This window comes from Rhineura floridana, chromosome 10, assembly GCF_030035675.1.
Source record: "Rhineura floridana isolate rRhiFlo1 chromosome 10, rRhiFlo1.hap2, whole genome shotgun sequence".
NCBI classification, from domain to species: domain Eukaryota; kingdom Metazoa; phylum Chordata; class Lepidosauria; order Squamata; family Rhineuridae; genus Rhineura; species Rhineura floridana.
The window spans coordinates 43,466,518-43,490,515 of NC_084489.1; the positions used below are offsets into that span (position 1 = coordinate 43,466,518).

Here is a 23,998-nt window from a genome sequence, read left to right on the forward strand (position 1 = left end):
GTTGTGTACTGGAACTCCCATCATTCCTGATCATTGGTCATGCTGGCTGGGAATGATGGGAGTTGTGATCCAAACCTTCTGGAGGGCACCATGTTGGCTATTCCTTCTTCAAGGAAATGATGCCGTTTTTCCTCCCACTGAACTATTTGACATGATGAATGTCTACTGATTTCAGTACTGACTGATGAACTGTAATGAATCTGGAAAGTGAACTGCCAGAATTCCACTTTATCTATATTACCCTGTGATCCTTTTTCTTTTCCCCCCTCTCACTCCCCCCAACTCCACTCCTCAGTTCAATTTGTGTGGTGTATTTTTTAAAGGTTTTGGGGGCTGAAATGGCAACATCTGATGCTATGATGGCTCAACTAATATATTTGCACAAGTAAACCCATTGTTAGGAGGAGGGAAGGTGGCTTTGTTTAAGCTCTTGGCAAATCAATTACTGTTAAGTAGCAGTGGTTTCAAATTAGCACACTCTCAAAATATTACAATTAGTTGTTAATTAGTTTAAACTGTGTAATTTGATATGCCAAACTAATTATGCTTCATTTTCATTAGTCCAAAACTTGGCTTTATTTCACCATAAAAATTAGATTCACTCAGACCTAAATCATGGCTTGCATTTTATTTTCAGGTCTCTTCACATTAGTAAAAGATGTTTCATGTTTACATCTTGGGCTGATAAAAAGAACTCTGCAATTCTGATAATCTGGCTTCCAAGACAATTCAGAATCTGTACTAAAAATAGTAGTCTAAATTCTGCCCTCTCCCCAAAAAACTCCTAAAATCACCATGCAATCACTGCTGTAATCCTGTACTCACCCAGGAGGTAACCCCATTGAACTTAATTGAACTTACCTCTCAGTAGACATTATTGGATTACACTGCATATGAAAACAGCTAACACTTATGACAATGTGCTTACTTTAAATGAAAAACTATTGTGTTTAATTCTGAAACCCATTCTGCATTATCGTTGAAATATATATTTTGTTTTACAAGTAACAGGAAGAAAAATATGAGAGAGTAGGCAGTAGGTACCAGCGCCGGCACCAGGCATGCAGGGGCCAGATGGGCATCAGCTTGCCCCAGGCCATGACATGCACGCACACACACACGTGTGTGCACACCCCTCGGCCGCCATCTTGGTTAATGGCAGCCCTGTGCACACAGCCCGCACAACAGCAAAAGACAGGAGAGACAGGTAAGTGGAGCCAGCCAATGGACGGGCAGCTGGGAAACTTTCTCCCTGCCAGAGTACTGCTGCAGATCATGGAAAGGGAGCGCTACTCCTCCCCCAGCTTATCGAGGGGCCCCTCAGGGGACCCAGGCATGACCTGGCGCCCTTTAGTGCTGGCCCTCGTAGGTACATGTGCTAAGGAACATGATATATGGTTTTGAGATAGGGTCATACAGGCCATAGCAGGTCTGCCCTCTGAAGATCTTTGCAGGCACTTTCTGCACTTTTTCTGAACATTCATGAGGGCCAGTAGCTTGAATCTTGTTTTTTAATGAAAACTACAATACTTCCAAATCCAGGGTAGGTGTCAAAATGTACCACACTAATAGTGTGATCCTACATGTATCTATTCAGAAGTACAGTAATACCTCAGTTAAAAAAGTAGATGCGTTCCTGGACATTACTTCTTTAACAGAAACTTTGGTACCAGAGGTAGGAAAGACATGGAAAGAATAGGGATACGTTCCTACACCACAAAAAAGAGCAGTTCAACATATTTCAGCAAACATTTTATTCAAAACTAACAATATGCATGTCTGAAATGAAACAAACAGGTCACGTAAGACCACTTGAAGGCTTCTTCCAAAATGCATCCAGGGATGCCTTGCCTTTTTTTTTCTCATGTAGCATCTTGCTGTAGCAATCTAAACCTTTGAGCGCAGTTCTCCTCTCTGTACACTCAAGCAGGCAGGCAAGGGGCAGCTGCCACAGCCACCCTGTGATTGCTCTCTCTCTCTGCCATCTTCCCCTATATTCGAGCAGACACATCTGCAGCAAACAGTGCTTCCAGGGCACCCGAAGCACTGTTCACTGCAGTGGTGCTGCGCCACCTGGCAAGGAGTGCCACTACAGCCATGCATGAGAGAGCTGCCTGCAGCAGCTGCAATCCAGTAGACAAGGAGCCACATTATGACTGTCAAAGTGTGTACCGCCCTCACATACCCTGTATCCAGAAAAGGCTAAAGGAACTTGTTTCGTGGAGGATTTGTTAACTGAGGTATTACTGTATGTCTCATTGTTTTCAATGGTGTGTACTCCAATGTAAGGGTATATGGAATTGTTGCACATGTGGAATTGCAGAAAATGAATACCCTTCCATTTGTGTTTAAGTCCTTCTTATAAAGGTAAGTTTGCATGTGCAGTTTTTAGAGGTTTGTAGCCATAGTGCTTAGAAATTACTGTAATACTTTGGTGTTTGCATAAATACAACCTCTGTGGCAAATCAAAGGTGTAACCGGGGATTTGAAGTAAGCAGTATTTAGAGCATGAAATACATATTCCTATGTTTGGGGTGTATTTATATTTTCCATTAAAACACAGAATTATATGGATTTCTAACCACTGTGTATAGAAGTATCTGTAAAAATGCTCAGGTAAGCTCACCTCAAATGGCCTTAAAATCTCAGATCAGTCGTGGCTTAGAGTGTGTCTTTGGGAAAATCCATCTCTCTTCAACTTTTCCCCCCATTGATTAAGCAGTTATATGATCTATATGGCAACTGAATACTTTGTGCAGAAAAATATGATTTGCTGTTACCCTGGTATTTCCCAGGCTTAACATGAAAAGTGTGAATAACATAAGCACATCTTTTAATATTCATGAAATTTATTGAGGGACCCCAATATAAACAGAGCTCCCTAGTATTTGGGCATGAGTATTTAAGAGATGCATGTGTTACTCACACTTTATGCCACAAACATGATTGCTTTGAGTACCTTGTTATTAGATATTGGTGGTTCTGAAGCAAACTCATAAAGAAGTGGGAATGGCATATGGTTATCTTTAAACAACAAAGACCGACTCCATGTACAAACATGCACGGAGGAGAAGAAGGGACCTCTGTGTCTAGGGAATTGAATAAACCATTCATTTATGCTACCACTGGAGGCAAATATGGCTGCACACACCCCATATATTTAAAGCACCCCCCCAAGAATCCTAGGAACTGTAGTCTACCCGTCACAGAGCTATAACACCTAGCACCCATAACAAACTACAGTTCCCAGAGTTCTTGGTGTGTGTGTGCTTTAAATGTGGTTAATGTGTATGGTGTCTACATAGATGAAATCTGTATACTGTAAATTATTAGGTTGCCTTTAAGTTCTCAGTTGGATGGGCTACACCAGTATTCTTTAATCCTGTGTCCCCAGATGTTGCTGGACTACAACGCCCATTATCTCCAACCAGCCAATGATCAGGGATGATGGGAGTTTTAGTTCAGCAACATCTGAGAACACAAAGTCAAGGAACACTGGGCTACACCAAATGTCTCTCCAAGGCATCCACAAAACCCCTCTTTCAACTGTGTGTCCAGCTTTACTCACAGCATCCAAAGATGTTAATCTGTATGGGATGTGGTTTTCTTATCCCTCTTTCCTCTTTCTTTCATTCAATGGATTCAGACCAGTTCTACTACATTTGGACTTTCCTTTGCTGTGCAGAAGTGCCAAAAGTATTTGGCATGAATAAACATTAAGAACTCTATAATGCCGTTTTTTTTAACAGAGTCACTTTTCTGACAATATGATGTTCTGTGCATGGAGCTATTCACACATCATGTTGAAATACTTGGATCAGTGAAGTGCATTGGCAGTTGTTCTTTCATTTTATAGAATTGTTAAATTCATGTCCAAGTCAATTGTGTTAGGTCAGTGTGAAACAACAGCTGGCAGGCAGGAAAAATGAACACTCCCTTCTTTATTCATTGATTAGACTTCACTGTAGAAAACAAAGTATGGTTAGCCATGTTCACTGGAGGGCAACTCCTGATTTTGGTCAAGCAGATCTATGGAAATCAATACATTTTCATTAGCATAAGAGTTCTTTTACACAGAGGTAATTCTTGTTTATCCTTTTTATATCTAGGTGATGCCACTTTAAATTCAAAATACACTAGTTGTACTGCATTTTCATTTAAGGGATTAAGACTAAAATATAGCCACCCGGTTTTGATTCAATCAGGCTTTAATTTCACTTCATAAACATTATTTTTAATTCATATACTATAATGGATGTGAATGGGCCTGGGCACATGACATGCTGTGGCCCCACCAACTCTGATCTACTGTCTACATTGTCCTCTCTGTCAACGGCAGCAACAACAGCAAATACCACATTTTCCCATTTTAAAGCATGTGCAGAGAGGCAGCTAAAACAAAGTGGCAAATACCAGCAAAATTATGCATTCATTTATATCCCACCTTTCTTCCATCATGAAAATCAAGGAGGCACAGACAGGATTCCCAGGTGGCCTTCCATGCAGCTACTAACAAAGGTCTAGATCTGCTTAGCTTCAGCAAAGTTCCTGCATCACGTGCATTCCAAGCAAGTCCTGGGACCTGCTCACTGACTGCTGCCAAGTCCCTACCATTTCACTGACCAGTTCTGTTTAATTTGTGAAGGCTGTGCACTCCCCCTCTTGTGACCACTGGCACCTCCCCTGAATAAAGGGACCTTGTCAATTTCAATTCCCCAGTAAATGAAATTGGTAACATTTTGAAGCAAGGCATTTCCCCATTTGTATCCATTTCCCATGGGAAATGGATAATAAAATCTATGAGGAACCTGTGAGAAAAATATACAAGGGTAAAAAATGTGGCTAGGGCTGAAGCATACTTTGTAGGGCTGTGTGAATAAGCTTCAAAGAACACTATGTGGAGTGCGGGGGGGTATTCCTAGATAATGACACTCTAGCATACTGTCCAATTGGTCTGGGATCATAGGTAGTTTAGAATAACAGCTAAGCCACTCTTGGAGATGAATTTGGGGTCAGTGCTTCTTACTAAATAAATATTGCTTGGTGGGCATCATGCTTGGATTACATTTTCTGATAGTTCCCTTGGGAGGCTATGGCAGAGGGCATGATTTGGCTAAAATTAGGAGTCAGAGGGTGGGTATGCAGATTTTATTGAGGGCCCTCAACCTTTTCCTCATCATTTTAGCATTACTAGGCTTGTTTTGATAAGAGTTTTGTAGGTATGAGAACAAAGCTCATGAAAGTAATTTCTACACGGAATAAAAACTCTGCTGTGGCTACTATAGTTTTCAGCCCCTCCAGACTGTGTGTGTGTGTTCTGCAACATGTCATTGATGCAATAATAGCGCATTGGTGATGGATTTGTACTGAATTGTCCATAATCATGCTGCTTCATTAGTTGTTCTGCAATGCTTCTCTAATGTTACCACATTATTGCTATTGGGGGGCGGGGAGCATTCTTGTATTATAGTGCAACAAAAGCAGGACAAAACCCCCTGTGGAACATTTGTAGTATGAAAGTTACAGGACTTCAGCAGAAAGCTATAGGATATGCACTTGGAAATGAGGCAGCATGTCTCCCCAAAAAACTTTGCAGGTGCAAACAGCATTGAAAGCGGAATTGCATGTACCACCCCAATACTATCACGTGTATAAAGGCTCATGAATGCACAATAAGAAGGACATCTGGAAAGGCCCGAGCTTGGAAAAGTTACTTTTTTGAACTACAACTACCATCAGCCCAATCCAGTGGCCATGCTAGCTGGGGCTGATGGGAGTTGTAGTTCAAAAAAGTAACTTTTCCAACCTTTGGATGAAGGTCTGTATTATCCTAACATTCCAAAGCCAACGTATCTTTCTCTGTCTCTGGTTGTTCCAACATTTTCTAGGAAAAAGATGAAGATTAAATATGCAAAGAGGCTGGACTTTAAAAACAAAACAAAAGGCTGGTCTTTAAATTTTCTTCAGTCACTCAATACAAGTACATGAACATTTGTCCTTTGCAGTTCTAAGATTTTGTACATACCTGCCATGTTCTCGTGGAAAAGACTGCTCAACATCCACTGAGAGTAAGGCCATAGCTGAGACTGCCTCTGTCTCCTCTTTCTCTTGTTTCTGAGTCTCAGCCAGCTTACAACTAACTGGCACAGCATAAGTCTTCACAGACTTCCAGTACTTGCCTAAAGAAAATACACCATAATTTATGGGAATTTTAGCTTGCACGGTGGTATAAACCCTAGTAATTGCTGAGGTCCAACACAGAGTGCTTGTAAGTGTGTGAGCGATTGCAATAGGGATTTCAGACTGAAGTTATGTTTCTGGATCCCACAGTGCCAAGCTGGAAAGTGTTCTCTTTCCAAGGTCTGTGTCATAGCCTTCCTGAGAAAGTAATAAACTAAAAGAAAAGCATACAGTTTAATGAGCTCCTAGTATCTGGGAAGCAGCCAGAAGTGGACTCTTTCTACAGTGTGAGCATTGGTTGCAGTATCAGCATTTGCAAGATCTGACATTTGTAAAAATGGCAGGTACATTTAATGTAATCATAAAGAGCAGGCAGGGGGAGAAATATAATAAGGACAGAAGTTAGGTGTGCCAGAAGGGACTGCACAGTCATGTTGCCAGAACAATCAGATTTGTTAGTCCTGGATGTTCTTTTACTTTAACCTCAGGGTGTGTACTAGAACAATAATTTATTTTAAATGTTAATATATGTACTGGCCACTGTTGGAGCATTCCCATATATTATAGGGTAGCTTAGAAAAAGGCAAGCAAGGGAATTTTGGTACATTATATTATGTGTGGAGTTTCTTTAAACACACATACATACACACAACCCTGAGATTCTAGCTGCCTGCTGCAACAACAAAAAGCCTCTGAAGCAAGCTATCTGGAGGAATGGAAAATAATCACTCACAAATGGAACATTATTAATGGCACATACTTATTTATTTTTATTTAGCAAGATTTATATACCACTAAATAAAGATAACTCTAAGCAGTTTACATAAAATGGCAAAAATAATTATTAAAAATAGCAATAAAACAGACTTTAAAAACATTGTCATAATAAAAAACAGATAAAATAAACAGTTTTAAAAGCAAATATACATAATAAAATTACATGTGGGGATCAGCTTGCTTAAACAAAAATGATTTAAGCAGGTATTGAAAATGGTACAATGAAGGTACCAGCTGAATATTAATAGGCAGGGCACTCTGGAGAATAGTTGCTGCCACAACTGATTTCTCGCAAGTGTGGAAAAAACATTGTGTGGCACTTATAAAAGTGCCAGTTCTGCAGATCAAAGTGGTCAAGTGGGCACATATGCGGAAAGGAAATCCTTCAAGAAAACTGGTCCCAAGTTGTGGAGGGCTATGTATTATTTCTAGTCCCCTAATCTTTCATGCACTTATTGATTTCCAAATGGATTACATGGAAGTGCTATTTGGCCTGTGTATTCTGGTGTGAACAAAGACACAACAGTAGCTGGAGCCCAGGCATGTGTGTGTACCCAGGAACTGGCAGATGCTCTCATGTTGGAGAACAACTTCCTCTGAAACCCCCCAAACAATAGTGAATTTCATTGAAAAATTGCTGTCTTGCAGAATCTCAAGCAGCCAGCCTATGGCAGCAAAAGGAGAAAAGAGCTTGAGCTAAAATGAAATTTTGCATAAATTCAGTATTTGCCATGGCTTCAGAAATCAAATTTGAATGCTTAAATTAAGACAGTTGTCAAGTCCTGCTTTCAATATTTGTGAATGTAACTTCATGAAGCAGAGTTTTTTATCTCTCTATGTCAGGATGAGCTCAGTGTTGTTGGGGATTTTTTGTTTGTTTACTAAATATCAAGGTTGCATTTCCATCCAATATGTTCCACATAAAACTGATGTGGTAAAGGCACTTTAGGCCTTGGTGTGACCCTTGGAATGCTTAGCTGGGCAGCTCTGTCAAGCTGTTTACTAAGCTGAGAATAATGAACAGATCCCAACTCTCAAATAGTCCTGGAACATTATAGCATGGACACTCCAAGGGACTGGGTCACAAGTCAGTCATAATAAAACAGGAGATCTATGCTAGGGTTTCGACAGCCAATAGATGACTTGGTTATACTTATGTGTAGCTTTGTTGGACACAGAAAACTGCCATATGAACAGAGCTTGGAAAAGTTACTTTTTTAAAACTACAACTCCCATCAGTCCAAGCCAGCATGGCCACTGGATTGGGCTGATGGGAGATGTAGTTCAAAAAAGTAACATTTCCAGGCTCTGCATATGAATCAGACCATCTAGCTCAGTATTGTCTATCTGAACTGGCAGCAGTTCTCCAGGGTTTCAGGCAGGAGCTTTTCCCAGCCCTACCTAGAAACACCAGAGATTGTACCTGGGACTTTATGTATGCAAGGCAGATGTGCTGCCACAGAGCTACAGTCCTTCCCCAATAAGGGCAAGTCGGACCTTTGGTCTATCTAGTTCAGTATTGGCTACACTGACTGGAATCAGCTCTCCAGGACTTCAGACAGGAATCTTTCCCAGTCCCACATAGAGATGCCAGGGACTGAACCTAGGAGCTTTTGCTCTATGCTTTGGCTATAGCTTGAAGGAGTTCAACAGCTAGTATGAGGAATTAGAGCTTAACTGGATGAAATTCTCTTCCTCATGATTTGGGATGTAGCATAGCTTAAATCCTTTCAGGAGATAGGATTTCCTTCATTCACAAACAAAAGAGATGACATCAATAGAAGAAGAAGAAAAGCCAAGCAGAAGGGAAAGGACAACCTATTTAACCAACTGGTAGCATGATAAGAAGGTGGTTTCTTTGACATGTACCCTCATGATCATTTGAGTTATTAGCAGAATCCTTACGAAACAGAAAATTTTAGGGTGATTCAGTCTGCAGCACATTATGTATCTAAAAAAAATATATATCTTCAAGTGATAGAAACTTGGCTTTTCTCCAACAATATAAAATCCATGACTTAAAACTCTGTAAATAAAGCACTAAACAATTGCTGTGTCTGGCAAAACCTTTTTCTTTTTTCAAACATAAGACAAAAACATTCACTGTTAACGGTCCATTTATAGTCTATAACCTCTATTCATTAAAACAAAACAAAAAATTAATTAAAAAGTTATATAGGCGTTCCACAATGTTCCCACAGAACATTCATCCAGCAGTTAGAGTTTGTAACGAACAAGCAATTCAAAACCTATTATTTATGGGTTTCAGTGTTCACAAAGTGGGTGGGGGGGCGTTGCTAGAAAAACAGATGTGCAAGAAAACCAGATCTGTTGGCATAGGAATAATACCCTGCTCTACCATAAAAGAAATGAACCCATGTTTACTGCTGGAGTTTTGCAAGAGCATTAATAAAATATAGTAAATCTAAATTTTGACTCTACTCCTTTGGATTGTGGCCTTCCCACAGCCCCAACAAATTTAACCAGTCAAATATTTGCAAACTGCACTAGGTGCAGAACTTGAACCAGGGTGGAATCAGACTGCTGGCACTTAAAATAAAAAAGAAGGCAGAACTACTTTTAAACTGATCCCTGAAGGAAGGCTGACAGAAGCTGAGAAGCACCCGGTTTGGGATGAATCATCCCTAAGGGATGAGGGTGAAAATCAGAGCTTGGAAAAGTTACTTTTCTGAACTACAACTCCCATCAGCCCAATCCAGTGGCCATGCTGGCTGGGGCTGATAGGAGTTGTAGTTTAAAAAAGTAACTTTTCCAAGCTCTTGTGAAAATGTTTATGGTTGTCCAAATGGGGGCAGGGCAGAACTAGGCAATGAAAGAGGAAGGGGACATGATAGCCATTCAAAGAGGCCAAAGCACTAGAGAAGAAAAGTCATGTGCCAGAGACATTGGGAGACAGACACAATGTATATACAGGCATTTGTATGCTAATACTATAAGCCTCCAAACCAAGAGGGGGACGCTAGCATGCTTGGTTTTAAAGGAGAGCACATATATTAGGGCTGTGCTCTGGATTCGGCCGAGGCCCAAGCCAAATCGGACCCATTTGGACTTATCTGGGCCTCAGCTGAATTGGGTTCTGTCATGGATTGCTACAGGTTGCATTCGATGACCCAGAGTACCTGGGACTGTCAGAGGTTGGGCCATCAGGCAGGGAGAAGAGGCAGCCACAGCTCTCCTTCCTGCCTGAGCACTGCTGCTGCCCCACAGGATCACTGTAGGCGCTAGTTTGCAAGGAGCTTTCCTGCAGGAACGCACCTTGCAAACCTGCACCACACAGGTTTGCTCCCTCTGCTGTTGTTGAGCCCATGGAGCAATCCTGGGGGTAGTGGTTTGCAAGTAGGGTTACCAACCGTACTCTTTCAAGAGTACATGTACTCTTTTTGAGATGGTGCAACAGCTTACTCTTACTTTTCACTTATCGAAGCCAAATGTACTCTTTTTGAAATGACAAAATGATGGTAACCCTATTTGCAAGGCATCATGCAGGATCACTCCATGGGCTCAACAGCCAACAAGCTGGGGGACCGAACCTGCATTGTGCAGGATCAATCCCTCAACTCGTTGGCTGTTGAGCCTAGGGAGAGATTCTGGGGGGAGGGTTGCAAGGCACTTTCCTTAGGAAAGCAGGTTGCAGAGCATCACCCACAAAGGATCGTTCCCTCTGCTGATTGGCTGTTAAGTGGAAGGGTTAATTCTGCAGGATACTGCAATGCCCCCCCCTTCATCAGTACCTCTACAGCACCTTGCAGAATTATCCCCCATCTCGGTCAGCTCTCCCAGCTGTTTGTTTAATCAGGGTTTTAAACCCCATCCCTGAACTTATTTGGGCCTGGATCCAGGGTGGGGGGGTGGTCCCCAGGTCAACACAAGGTAGGTTGACCTGATGCCCTTCAGATGGGAGCCACAGGACATGTGGGGGGGGGGGCTGTGCAGAGCGCTAGCAGATACAGTGGGCATAACAGAAACCTGGTGGAATTGGGAGAACCAGTGGGACATGGTAATTTCTGGCTACAAATTTATAGCAGGGATAGGTCTACTTTCCCTCAAGAACAATCTTCTGGGGGCCATGTGACTCTGGGGGCCAGGGGGCTAGAGGCAAAAGTAGACAGAGCAGTGAATGTGACTTCATACAATAGTCTTCATTCCAGTCACACGAAAGCCAGCCATTTCTGTATTCACACATGCACACCTCCATCCGGGCTAGCAATGAAGGAAGCTGTTTGAGGCAAGAAGAATACTTTCAAACAATGGAAGTCTTGCCCAAATGACGATAACAATAACCACAACAAAGAACACAAACTATAGCAAAAGAAATGCAATCAAAGACTTCAAGCAGCATATAGCTAAAAATATTATTACCAAACATAAAAACAATTAAACCCGTTAGAAGCAGGAAACCGGTTATGGAGGCGGTTGAATGATAATGGAGTCAGAAATAAAAGGAGATTACAGAGAAGATGACTGAATCCTTTGCATCTGTCTTCACTACAAAAGATATAGGACAGATCCCTGTACCTGACCTAAGTTTCTCAGGAAGGGAGTCTGATGACCTGAGAAAAATAGTGGCAATAAAAGAGGAGGTTCTCATCTTTTTTGACAAATTAAAAATGGATCTAGATGGCATCCACACCCGATAATTTTTAAAGAATTCAAATGTGAAATTGCTGATCTTCTAACAAAAATATGTAACTTGTTCCTTAAATTCCTTCCATACCTGAAGACTTGAAAATGGTCAATGTAACACCTGGTTTTAAAAAAGGAATAGGGGGGATCTGAAAAATTATAGGCAAGTTTCTTTAATACCTTTATTGGGAAAACCAGTGCAAAGCATTTTAAAGATAGAATTGCCAAGCATTTAGAACAAGGGTGGGAACCCTTTTTGGTTCTGGGGGCCAGATCTTTATCTGGCCCCACCCCACGGGCCAACTTTGAAAGGTGGGTGGGGCAACCCACCTGTCAATCATATAACATCGTTATGATACCACATGATTGGGTCGACCTGCCAGCCTGTCAAAAATTATTGCGTGGGGTTCCCACAGTGCTGAGTATAGGGCTGGCAAAGCCTTCTCCCCATCAGTTGATGGGAACAGGAGAAAGAAGCCTGAATTTTGCAAACATTGACTTGACTTGAGTCACTCTCATAGCCAATGCCTGAAAAACAATGGGGCTGCTTGCTTTGGCTGTGTGTGCCTGTCCCTAGCAGGGAACAGGTGTGTGCAGCCAAGCTGAGCAGGATTTACCCCCCCCCTCACAGCTGGCAACAGACATGCACTCCAAAGGCAGAATTGAGTGACATCAGCTGACTGACAAATGGGCAAGTGATAGCTGATTGACAGGTGGGCACAATTTGTCTCCCTCTCTCTTAATACTAGAACTCGTGGACATTCAAAGAAGCTGAATGTTGGAAGATTGAGGACAGACAAAAGGAAGTACTTCTTTACTCAGCGCATAGTTAAACTATGGAATTTGCTCCCACAAGATGCAGTAATGGCCACCAGCTTGGATGGCTTTAAAAGAAGATTAGACAAATTCATGGAGGACAGGGCTATCAATGGCTACTAGCCATGATGGCTGTGCTCTGCCACCCTAGTCAGAGGCAGCATGCTTCTGAAAACCAGTTGCCGGAAGCCTCAGGAGGGGAGAGTGTTCTTGCACTCGGGTCCTGCTTGCGGGCTTCCCCCAGGCACCTGGTTGGCCACTGTGAGAACAGGATGCTGGACTAGATGGGCCACTGGCCTGATCCAGCAGGCTCTTCTTATGTTCTTATGTTCTTATGTTGTGGAAAATGGCCTCATGGGCCAAATTGGACCCCCTGGTGGGCCAAGAATGATCTGCAGGCCAGAATTCGCCACACCTGATACAGAAGAACAAGCCTTGCTGATGAAGAAACAGCCAATAGCGCAAGGCGGGGTGCTGACGCTCATCTGTTCTCTGGTCAGTCGCATTTGTGCTTCTTATTGGGATGTAGAGGGAGAGGGTAAGACAGCAGCAAGTTGGCACAATGGAAAACACATCCGCAGAACCAGTCTGGTGCTCCTGATGGAGCATTTGCATCACACCAATGTTGCTGCCACCTCACCCCTTCAAGGACGTTGAACCTGACTCAGTAGTAAATGGGCAGCCGGTGCATATATTAACAATGGTGTCACATGTTGTTAGCCATTTGCTCCAAGCAGCAGTTTGGCCACTGTCTTCTGCATCAGCTGGAGCTTCCAAACCAGGCCCAAGGGCAGCCCCATACACAGCACACTGCAATAATCCAGCCTCCCATGAACTACAGTGGTCATGCTACCCTTGCCCAGGAATGGTCATAGCTAGTGAACCAGACAAAGCCGGTAAAACTTCTAAGTCTCTCCTCACCCTCCTTCTCTTGTTTACATTCACTTGAACTATTTTTGCCCAGATAAGAACTCTGTGAAGCTCAAAAGCTTACAAGTGTGCCAATAAAAGCTTAGTAAAGATACCTTAATCTACCCCATCTTTTTTGTTCAATGAAATCAACACAACACTGAGCACTCTGGCTTGCCTTTGATCATTTTTATATAAAAGACAAATTGAAATGTGTAGTAACACTTACAAAAGTATATAAACACACACACTATCCTAATTACTTGCATGGCAGTTTTGGAATACTTTCTTCTTGTATCAAAGGAGCTAAACATATTTCTGAATAAATATAACAGGAGACTTGCTAAACATCAGCTGCACTGAAGAAATGGCAGCACAATCATATACCACATAAATGCATCTTATACACATATCAACACAGGAGCATTCAATTTTCGAAGCCATGAAACTACTCAGATTGACTACTCCCATCATTTTAGTCCATATTGGTATAGCTGGGAGCATCAATCTTCTTAGAGACTAATCCAGTTGGTCCCTTATGTGTACTGTTAGGTATGGGCAGCTGTCCCATGAGTGTAGCTGTATGTTTATGAGAGGGCTGCCAATGGAGAGAGGGAGTCAGAGTCAGGAAACCCTTGTGCATTAAGCAGTGCATGTTGGGAAAGAGAAGCATGCAACATACATACATTTGGGGAGGGGGGTTCATGTATCTTCCAAAACTGTTCAGTTAATAAGCTGTATTATTACTTTTGTTTTAAAGAACAAATAACCTTGAAACTTACTGTGAATTTCAGTGGTCTTTTGCAAAGAAGCCATCGCATTTACATTAGGGGTTTGATGGAGAATATTGTCAGAGAGGGGTTCCAGCTGCAAGATGAGAACAAATCAAGTGCAACTTGTATGAATTTACAGTAAGCCACATGGAAGCAAGGCACACTGAAATGCTTAATCCTTGTGAAAATATCAGCTAAAGAAGCAGTCAACATGTTGTGGGGATTCCTCCTACTAAATGCACAGGGACACAGATTTGCTTTCTGTTTTTCAGCCATGTAATTGAATTCCAAAGGGCCTTCCCGGTGACTGCAAGACTAATCTATGGAGTCTCTCAAGCAGGTGCATGGCTGTGTATTAGTCATTTAAAAATGCTAGTTATTTGGGTAATTTTTTGTAGGCTTCTCACAAATCAAATTCCTAAACGTCTATAAGTGCAGCTGTATGCCAAAACAAAACCTTGCGGAAGTTGCCTTAGAACTGAAGTGCGCATGTCATTCTTATTTTGTTGTCTCCCCTTCGATGTAACCATAATTCATGGAAAGAAAGATCAGAAAATAATTTTATGTGCCCCAAATACTGTGCTTCACAAATACTAAAAATATCTGCACACAGACTTAATAGTGCACAAGCATGAAATTGCATACACAATGAAATTTGATTGCTACTAACATGACACACTTACATAAAGCTGTCCTGATGTTTTATTCATTTCTGTATATTAATTTGCAATGCATGTGTTGTCTTGGGCAAAGATCAATTTATCATTGTTTGCGCATGCTTGCCTATTTGAACGTGTCATTTTGTGGCATACAGCAACTCCCATTCATTCATTCATTCGTTCGTTCATTAGTTTGTTCATTCAGTAAGGAACATTTGCAGAAGTCACCCACTGGAACCCAATTATGCAGAACAGGCTTCTATGGCTATAAGAGCACAAATGTAGCATGTTATTGGTGTACATGGGTTACTGCATGCCATATGTACAAATGTTCTGATCATTTCCATAGTCAATACTATAAGATAGTCTATAAGATCCATATTTAGTCTCTCTTGTTTCCCTTCTCTGCTGAAATGAATGTGTGATGGCTGGTCTTTGGAAGGGGGTCCATACAGTATATACAGCTTGGCTGCTATTGATAAACACTTGGTTTGGGGCCAATGCTTTTGGAATATAGGAAACTGCCTTTCTCCAAATTAGAACTTTGGTCCATCTACCTCAGTATTATCTAAACTGAATGGCAGTGAATCTCCAGGGTTTAAGGCAGGAGTCTCTCCCAGTCCTATCTGGAGATGCCAGGGACTGAAGCTAGGGCATTCTTCATGTAAAGCAGATGCTTGACCACCGGCCTACAGGCTTTCCCCAATCATTTGAAATGAAGTGTGAGAGTTTGGAACTATGCATTAGACCTATGATGGTTATTTACATGTGTAAGTTGTCACTGGAGGCTGCAGACACTGGGTGATAAATATACATGAGTGAACCAGACCTTGGTAACAACCGGTCTGTAAAGTAAAAAAAAAGGCATTGTGAAGGAATCATTGTCATGAAGTACCTTGAATTTTCCTGTTCTCTGCATATTGTGTGTTAGTGTGAAAAGGGATTAATGTGTAGGGCAAATATAGATTGAGTCAGAAAGGATTCCACTGTAGGATAAGGAAGTAGACTATATGATCTTGAGGGAGAGCTCCCAGGTTCCATTTAAGAGTTTCTCCTGTAAAATAGCTAACAACTTATTCATGGGATGGTCTCTCTTCTCCTGTCAGCTTCTGCTCCATGTCAGTAAAACCTCATCAGCCTTCAGAGGTAGGATCTCACACCCTGTTTGACCCAGATGTGCCATTGTTATGAAAACACCACTAAAAAATAAAAACTAGTGGATTATAATAAGCTATGTCCTTTTGGAAGAAAAAGAGAGACTGCATCAAGAATAATTTCTGATGGCAGTGATCCATATATATCTATATATTTGAATCATTAAACTAAATAGACAAGAGGGTGTCCCTGGAAAATATCATGAGACCCAGCCATGAACAAAAGGAATCACTCTAGAGCTGACAGACATAGCAGCATCACCTTCACTCCTACACTTCTTGGCATGCTACACTCTCCGGAGCCAAAGAGCAGAGAAAAACAGCAACAACAAAAAAAGGCAAAAGAGCTCAAAATACATCTTTATAAAAGAATTTTGCATAAACAACTGACTAAGGTCAGCGCTGGAGCAACAAAGCCATTTGATGGATATGCCTGAAAAACATACACTGAGGAATATTTTTCAAAGGGTTGAAGCTAGCTCAGTTGGCCTATATTATGCTATCTTGCACTTGCTTCCAGACAAATTGTTATGCATGAGGAAATGGATTTCAAAGAAATGGCATCACTGTGCAGGCCAGGTAAAGCTTGCCAGTGCTCCACCACCATGCCTTTACAAGCAGAAGTGAGCTAAACCATATCATGGAGTTATAAAATTCTTTGACAAGATGGGAAATGTGTGAGGGTGAAGGTAAGGTACATGGATATATAAATGGAAGGAAGGAGTTACCTTAAGCTGAGTAGGATCTATTCAGTATAAGGCAGCCCCTTCCTTCTTTTTTAAGGAAGAGGGTAGAGAATCTGCTTTGCATGCAGAAGGTCCCTGGTTCAAGCCCTAGCATCTGCAGGTTAGGCTGGGAATGACTGAAACCCTAGAGAGCCCCTGCTTATCAGAATATACAATACTTAAGAACATAGGAAGAGCCCTGCTGGCTCAGGCTGATTTATTTAGTTCATCAACCTCATTGCGCCAAACAAATACCAACAGGAAGCCCACAAGCAGGAGTTGAATGCAACAGCAATCTCCCTGCTTGTGATTCCCAGCAACTGGTATACAGAGACATACTGTATCTGACATTGGAAGTAGTATATAACTAGAAGGACCAATGGTCTGACAGTATAAGGCAGCTTTCCATGTTCCTGTGAGTTAGCAGACCATTGGTCCATTAAGTCCAATATGTGGGAGCAGCTTTCATATATTCATCCTTGTTGACGACTGAATATTCTTTATAGTTGGACCACAGCAATTGGAATTATAACTGGAATTAGAATCCAACAAAATGCAATAGAGTTCAGGGTATTGATATTTTCCTGAAAGGAAGAAATATTCACAAGAATATTGAGACAATGAGGTGTCTTTAGGTGCCATTCATACGTATTCTCCATTTGTTGAAGAAGCAATGAAACAAGTTTCATTCCAGGAAATCTCATCCTATATCAACTGCAGAATTGTTTTATTGTGCTCATGTGTTATATTGTTTGTATTATACAGCCACAAGAGTGGCTGTATACTATAGCCAGCGTGGATTTTTCACATTCCGCAATGTTAAATTGAAAATACCCCCATGCCATTCTGATGCTTCCCATAAGCTCATTTCAAAACAAAATCTTACAAAACGTATAGTCCTGAACTCAGAAACACTTGCTTAACAACACTCTCAATTTTCATGGCGATAAACAAAACAGTCAGAAAGAATAGAGAGTTCAATGTGTAAAAAAAGGGGGGGGGAACCCACAGCCCTTTTGGACTTTTTTCTGTCAGAGTTCTCATAATCTGCTGAAATTCATTAAAAATCAGTCATGTTCACAGAGTACCTGTAATCCTGTTACTTAACCTGCCCCAAGACCTTTGTCTTCTGCAGTTTAAAAGTTTAAAAAATACCTGGCTGATCTTTAACTAATTTAAGATAGTTTGCATTGAACTGAATGATAATGTGAGGCATGCTCAATAAGAACCAACTGTCGGTGTTCTAAAAGCCAGACTCACAGCTGCTTGGCTTGGCTAATCAGGGGGCCACACCCACACCATACTTTGGTTTCACATGAGACAGTCATGGCTTCCCTCAGAGAATCCTGGGAACTGCAGTCTGTGATGGATGCTGAGAGGAGACTCCTATTCCCCTGAGAGAGCTCCAGTGGCCAGAGTGGTTTAACAGTCAGGTGCTCTGGTTGAAGCTCTGTGAGGGGAACAGGGCATCTCCTAGCAACTCTCAGCACCCTTCACTAACTACACTTCCCAGGATTCTTTGAGAGAAGCCATGACTCTTCAAAGTGAAATAAAGGTCTGGTGTGGATGTGCCTAGGGACAGCTTTGGTTTAAATTTGGGTGTGAGGCTACACGTGCTTGCTGTAGAATAAAAAGGTGGGGGAAATCCTGAAAAGCAATTATACTGTTCACAATATTTTCCTTTTGGAAAGGAAAGGGGCTTCCCCTCTGCCCAGTGCCCACCCACCCAATCTCTTTCCCTTTTCCTCCTCCTACCCTCCCTGCCCTTCCCCCAGGTCAGTGTTAGACTACGACCTAGGAGACAAGGGTTCAAATCCCCACTCAGCCATGAAGCTCACTGGATGACCTTTGGCCAGTCACTGCCCCTCAGCCTCAGAGGAAGGCAATGGTAAACCCACCTCTGAATACCATTTACCACGAAAACCCTGTTCATAGGGTCACCATAAGTCCGGATTGACTTGAAGGCAGTCCATTCCCATTTTCAAACATGATTGCACAGAAATAAATCCCATCGAACTCAAAAAGTATTCAGCTGATCAAACCCACCTTCCCTTCTCCTCCCTCCTATCACCTCCCTCTTGCCCCCTCCCTCCCTCCCCTCCCCCTCCAATCCCCTCCTTCCCCCTCCCCTCTGCCTCCCCATGGTCAGTTTTACCTATCTTAAGCATGATTGCACGGGAGTAAATACCACTGAACTCAATAAGTATGCAAATGATCAATCCATTCTCAGCAAGCTTGCACAGGATCCCATTTCTTACCTCTCGGATTGAAAAGCAGGGAAATTCACTAATAGGCAAAAAAAACCACAGCAAGTGGATTGGACTGTGAAAGACCAACCCAAGTGGTGTTTGCATTTTGACCAATTTGTAGGGCAGTCCAATATCTCCCAAGGAGGCCAGGACTCCTGCTCCCCTGGTGCATTCACTATAGCTGCCCAATTTCCCTGCTTTTTCAAGTTTCATAGAAATATCTGTGGGCTATAGGTACGTTCTTAAACTGCAAGGATTTTTGCCTGTTAGTGAATATTTTCAGTGCATAGCTGTTTTATCGTTCAGTTTTCTACTTGTACTCTATTGTTTGGACTATGTCAGCATTTGTTAATATTTCTGTGGCCTTGTTTTGTTTTGTTTATTTACTCAATATAATTCTTCATTTGGTTCCTGTGACTTTGTCTCCTCTTTTTGTACACATTGGGAACCCCTCCTCTGTTTCCTGTAAGTTAACAGACCATTTGGGCATTAAGTCCAATACTGTCAACACCACTTTTCTGGCACCAGCTCTCCATTGCCTCAAGAAGTTTCCTTCCTAATCCTATCATTAGAGATCTGATCATCTGAGTAGTCACATGTGCATCAGCGGTGTTGTTTCATCCTAAACCCATTTTTTATTCACTTCTTAAAGTAAATTCACCTCTTCTTTATGGCTTGATTAATTTGCATGCACATAGATGCTAAGTTTGGGCAAAGTATTTTATTTATTTACATGATTTTAGCAGCACCCGTCAACAAGGTCCTCTGGGTAGTTTACAGAAGTTACAAATCAACAAAATGCAAAAAAAAAAAAAGAATCACTTAACATATAGAGATAGATATCAGTGCTGCCAACACAAAACCAGCATTAAACCAGCCAAAAACCCATACAGGGGAAAAATAATTAGCACCAAAGATCTAACATGCACTAAAACCACACAACTGTCCATGATCAGTCCATAGCACAGGGATGAGGAAGCACTGGCTCATGCAACAGACGGGGCCTCCCCATCCAACAAACAATATCCTCCCCTGAGCACTGCATTGAGGCTTCATAAACCTCCTACTGGAGCCAAAAACAGGGTCATTGTTGTTTTTTTGAAGCAGAGGACCATTTATGTGGGAAGGGTTCCTAGCATCAGCCTCAGAGTCAGTCCATTCTTCCAGATTTAGATATTTGTCCAATGAAAGGTCGCTTTTAGTCCAGTTGTATTTCTTTAAAATCACATGTGTGTGCGTATGTGTATGAGTGAAACATTTTGATGGATTAATTTAGATGCTACCAAGGAAAATCACTGTTCCACCAAATGAGGAATCTTAAATTGCACTCTAAAACTGTATGACACTCTGAACAATTTGATCATTTGCAAGCCACTCTTTTTTCTAATTAGCTGAAACCATCATTCCTTTCGTTTTGACAGATGCCTGTATAATGGATGTGTCCTAAATGTGCTAACTGAATACTTTGGGGATATTTTGCAGCAGCTTAATTTCCCCTTTCCTTTCGATACCTGAATTAAGGATTTCAGTATTTTTATTCCAGATTTCAAGGGGATCCAATTGCTTAATCTTTTCACACCTCTCAAAAGGATTTCCTTGTAAGAGGCAACCTGTGGTGGGAAGTGGGAGACTTCTGATTTGTATTGCCTTTTTTTTTTTAAATAGCCATCGGTTCTTGTACACTGATCAGTTCAGAAACCAGGACTTTAGATACCTCCATGGCCGTAATCAATTTCCCCATCTTTTATCTTTAAAAATAGTGTTGGTAAACTGATACAGACCCCTTTAGGAGGAAGGCCATGGATTCTCAACGGTATACTGAAGCCTAAAAAAAAAAAGTTTACACTTAGAAGTAGGTCCCACTGGTTTCCCTGGAATGCAAGTAAGTGTTGAGATCCAAGTTAGGTTTCTGTGTAATTTCCAAATGTGGGCTGTGATCCAAAGAACACATACTTGGAAAGCAAATACACTGAAATTAATGGGACTCACTTCCAAGTCAAATGTATTTAGAGCTGAAGCATAATATTCAAGGGAAACAGGGCTGGTTTTGACCATCCAGGCAGTCGCCTGTGGCAGCAAAATTGAAGGGGGCATCCATGCCAGAACAGCACACCAGTCTTCTGCTTCTAACAGCACGGGTGACCTTTGCAAGCAAACTGAAAGTGGACCATTGCATTTTCTGCACCAGTTGCAGTTCTGGGCAGCACTTTTGGATCACGTCGCAATAGGTCATTTTGGGCTGGCTCTGGGAAAAGATGAATGCAGGAAGATGAATGCATGTATGTGGAGTGTATATACACCTCAGCAATTCACCCCTTGACAGAACAAATGTAAATTTTGTTAGCTTTCATTTGTCAGCAGTTACATGTATAAATTTCTTGTCCCATGGAAGTCACTTGATTAGGTTACTTAGTTCATATTTGCTTTGCTGTGATTTCTCCCCTATGAGCTTGCCCACTTACTGAAATCAGCAATGGAGGGCCGCCTGTGTGTCTCACCAATATTACAAGTGTGTTTGTTTAGGCCTAGGAAGAGCACCCTCTCTGTGGCTCTATGTCTAGACTTTGGAACTCCCTTCCTAGAGAGGCCCACTTGCACCTTCTCTGTTCTGTTGGCTTTCCATTTCAAGGTTAAGTCCTTCCTTTTTACAAAGGGGTTTGAAGGTTAGATAATTGTCTTTAGCTGCTGTCTATGAAATGTGATTTAAAACAGAACAAAACAAAAATAAATCCCTCCCTGATCTTTTATGTTTGTAGGCTACTTGTTAATATAGTTTTAGGCTGCTTATTACTGTGTTCTATAGTATCCTTTCAATGGTTAGGAACATAGGAAGCTGCCATCAGTGACTGACAGTGGGGTGGGGTGCTGCCTCTCACCTGACCTCCTATCAGTCATGTTGCTCCTTCTTACTAGGAGGTACAGAGTGAGGGGTGAGGAGGCGGTGGGACTGGTGTGGTGCAAACACAGCAGTAGAGCCGATCTGCTGCTCAAACCAATGTGCTTGTATTGTGTTGACCTTGCTTCTGCCTTCCCCTTCCCGCCCTACCTCCCAGCAGCAACAAAGCAACTGACCAGAGTTCAGAGGAGCAGCTGTGCCCCACCACACCATCCACTACTGGCTGCCTTACACTGAGGCAGGCTGTAGATCTATATAGCTCAGTATTGTCTACCCTGACTGGCAGTGGCACTGCAGGGTTTCAGAGAGGGGTTTCTCCCAGCCCTATCTGGAGTTGCAGGGACCTTTTGCATGCAAAGCATGTGCTCTACCACTGAGCTATGGCCCTCGTTGTTGTCTTTGTACTTATCACTTCATTTTACATTTTTGTAAGCTGCCTTGAACATGTTAATTGGATGTTCCGAGATATGTTCCAAGATATGAAAAATAGAATGTATAAAATCCCTAAACTATTACCAAGAAACTATTACCAAATTCCTTATAAACTGTAACATACAACAGTTTTATTACTTCTATACTTATCAACAAATTCATACTTAAAACCAGTCCTATTATTTTTGTGTATGGGAGAGAAGAATCTGTCCTGAAATCTATATCCTTCCTCCCAGAAGGAGCCTAGGATGGCAAACAACAAGCAATAAAACACTAATGTTTCCGGGCTCGATTCAAGGTGCTGGTTTTAACCTATAAAGCCTTGCACGGCATGGGGCCACAATACCTGATGGAACGTCTCTCCTGATACGAACCTACCCGTACACTCCGCTCAACATCGAAGGCCCTCCTCCGGGTGCCTACTCAGAGAGAAGCCCGGAAGGTGACAACAAGAAAAAGGGCCTTCTCAGTGGTGGCCCCTGAACTATGGAATATTTTTCCTGACGAGGTACGCCTGGCGCCAACATTACTATCTTTTCGGCACCAGGTAAAAACCTTCCTCTTCTCCCGGGCATTTTAGTTTTAGTTTTTTAGCTTTTTAGTATTTTAGTATTTCAGCTTTTAATATTTAATACCCATTTGTATGTGTATACATATGCTTTAATTTTTGATATCATTAATGTATGTTTAAATTGCTTGATATGTAGTTTTAATTGTATATCAGATGTTTTACTTGTGAACCGCCCAGAGAGCTTCGGCTATGGGGCGGTATATAAATTGAATAAATAAATAAATAAATAAATAAACATTTAAAAAACATCTTAAAAACAAAACATCTTTAAAACACTTGAAAGCAAAACATCTTTAAAACATTTTTTTTTAAATCTTTAAAACAATCTTAAAAACAATTCCAATATGAATGCAAACTGGGATAATGTCTCTACTTAAAAGGCTTGTTGAAAGAGTAAGGTCTTCAGTCAGTCCCACAAAAACAACAGAGATGGCGCCTGACTAATATTTAAAGGGAAGGAATTCCAAAGGGTAAATGCGACTGCAATGGAGAGAAGTAACTATGCTAGCTTGTGGGTCTTTCTGCATGCATACCAGGGAAAAGGAAGTGCCATCCCACTAGTGGGTGTCATTTTCCTCCATATCTAATGGTACCTCAGTTGGCCTTTGGCCTGCTATAGGATTGCAGCATTAATCTACTTTGGTCTGAGAGCTAAATCATTATCCATCTTTAGGCGCCAGGCAACAGCATTTCTCTTTTCCCAGGCATTTGGTTTTTAACTTAGGAAGGCTTTTGTAGGACTTCTGCTGTGTAGCCTTCTTAAGAAGGGATGCTCTACCACCTTATGTAGTTTTGTTTTAAACTTTTCGTTTATTTGTAAACTTTTAATTTATTTTTATTTTAATTTCTTATTAACTGTAAGTCGTTTTCAGTGCACATGTGTGTATAGGAAAAGCAACTAACAAATTTAATTAATTAATTAATGTGATTCTCAATAATTTATCAACTCCATCTAACTCATATTAACCAATTTGTTATTGCTATTATATTGTCAAAAATTTTTCCCCTTCTCTAATTTTCCTTCACCCTCTATGGTTATTTTTCCCTTCTCTAATTTTCATCCATTTATTAAGTGGAAGACAACGTTATCTTCCTGAAACGATCACATTTGGGCAAATGATATGCAGAAGCAGCACTCTCTCCCCCTATTTATTCCTTCTCATCCCATCGACTGCATTGGGATTCATGCTGTTTTCCTTCCAGGGATTCTGAG

General features: G+C 41.5%; 1 protein-coding gene across 1 annotated transcript in view; it reads right to left on the minus strand.

Moving 5' to 3' along the window:
• LOC133364817 (histone deacetylase 5-like) overlaps positions 1 to 23,998 on the minus strand; it is a 76,100-nt gene that overhangs the window by 8,381 nt on the left and 43,721 nt on the right. Inside the window, exons 4-5 of the mRNA XM_061585680.1 lie at positions 14,109 to 14,193; positions 6,026 to 6,179 (exon numbers count right to left, since the gene is read on the minus strand). Coding sequence (XP_061441664.1) covers positions 6,026 to 6,179; positions 14,109 to 14,193 — 239 coding nt within the window. The remainder of the gene's footprint in view (positions 1 to 6,025; positions 6,180 to 14,108; positions 14,194 to 23,998) is intronic.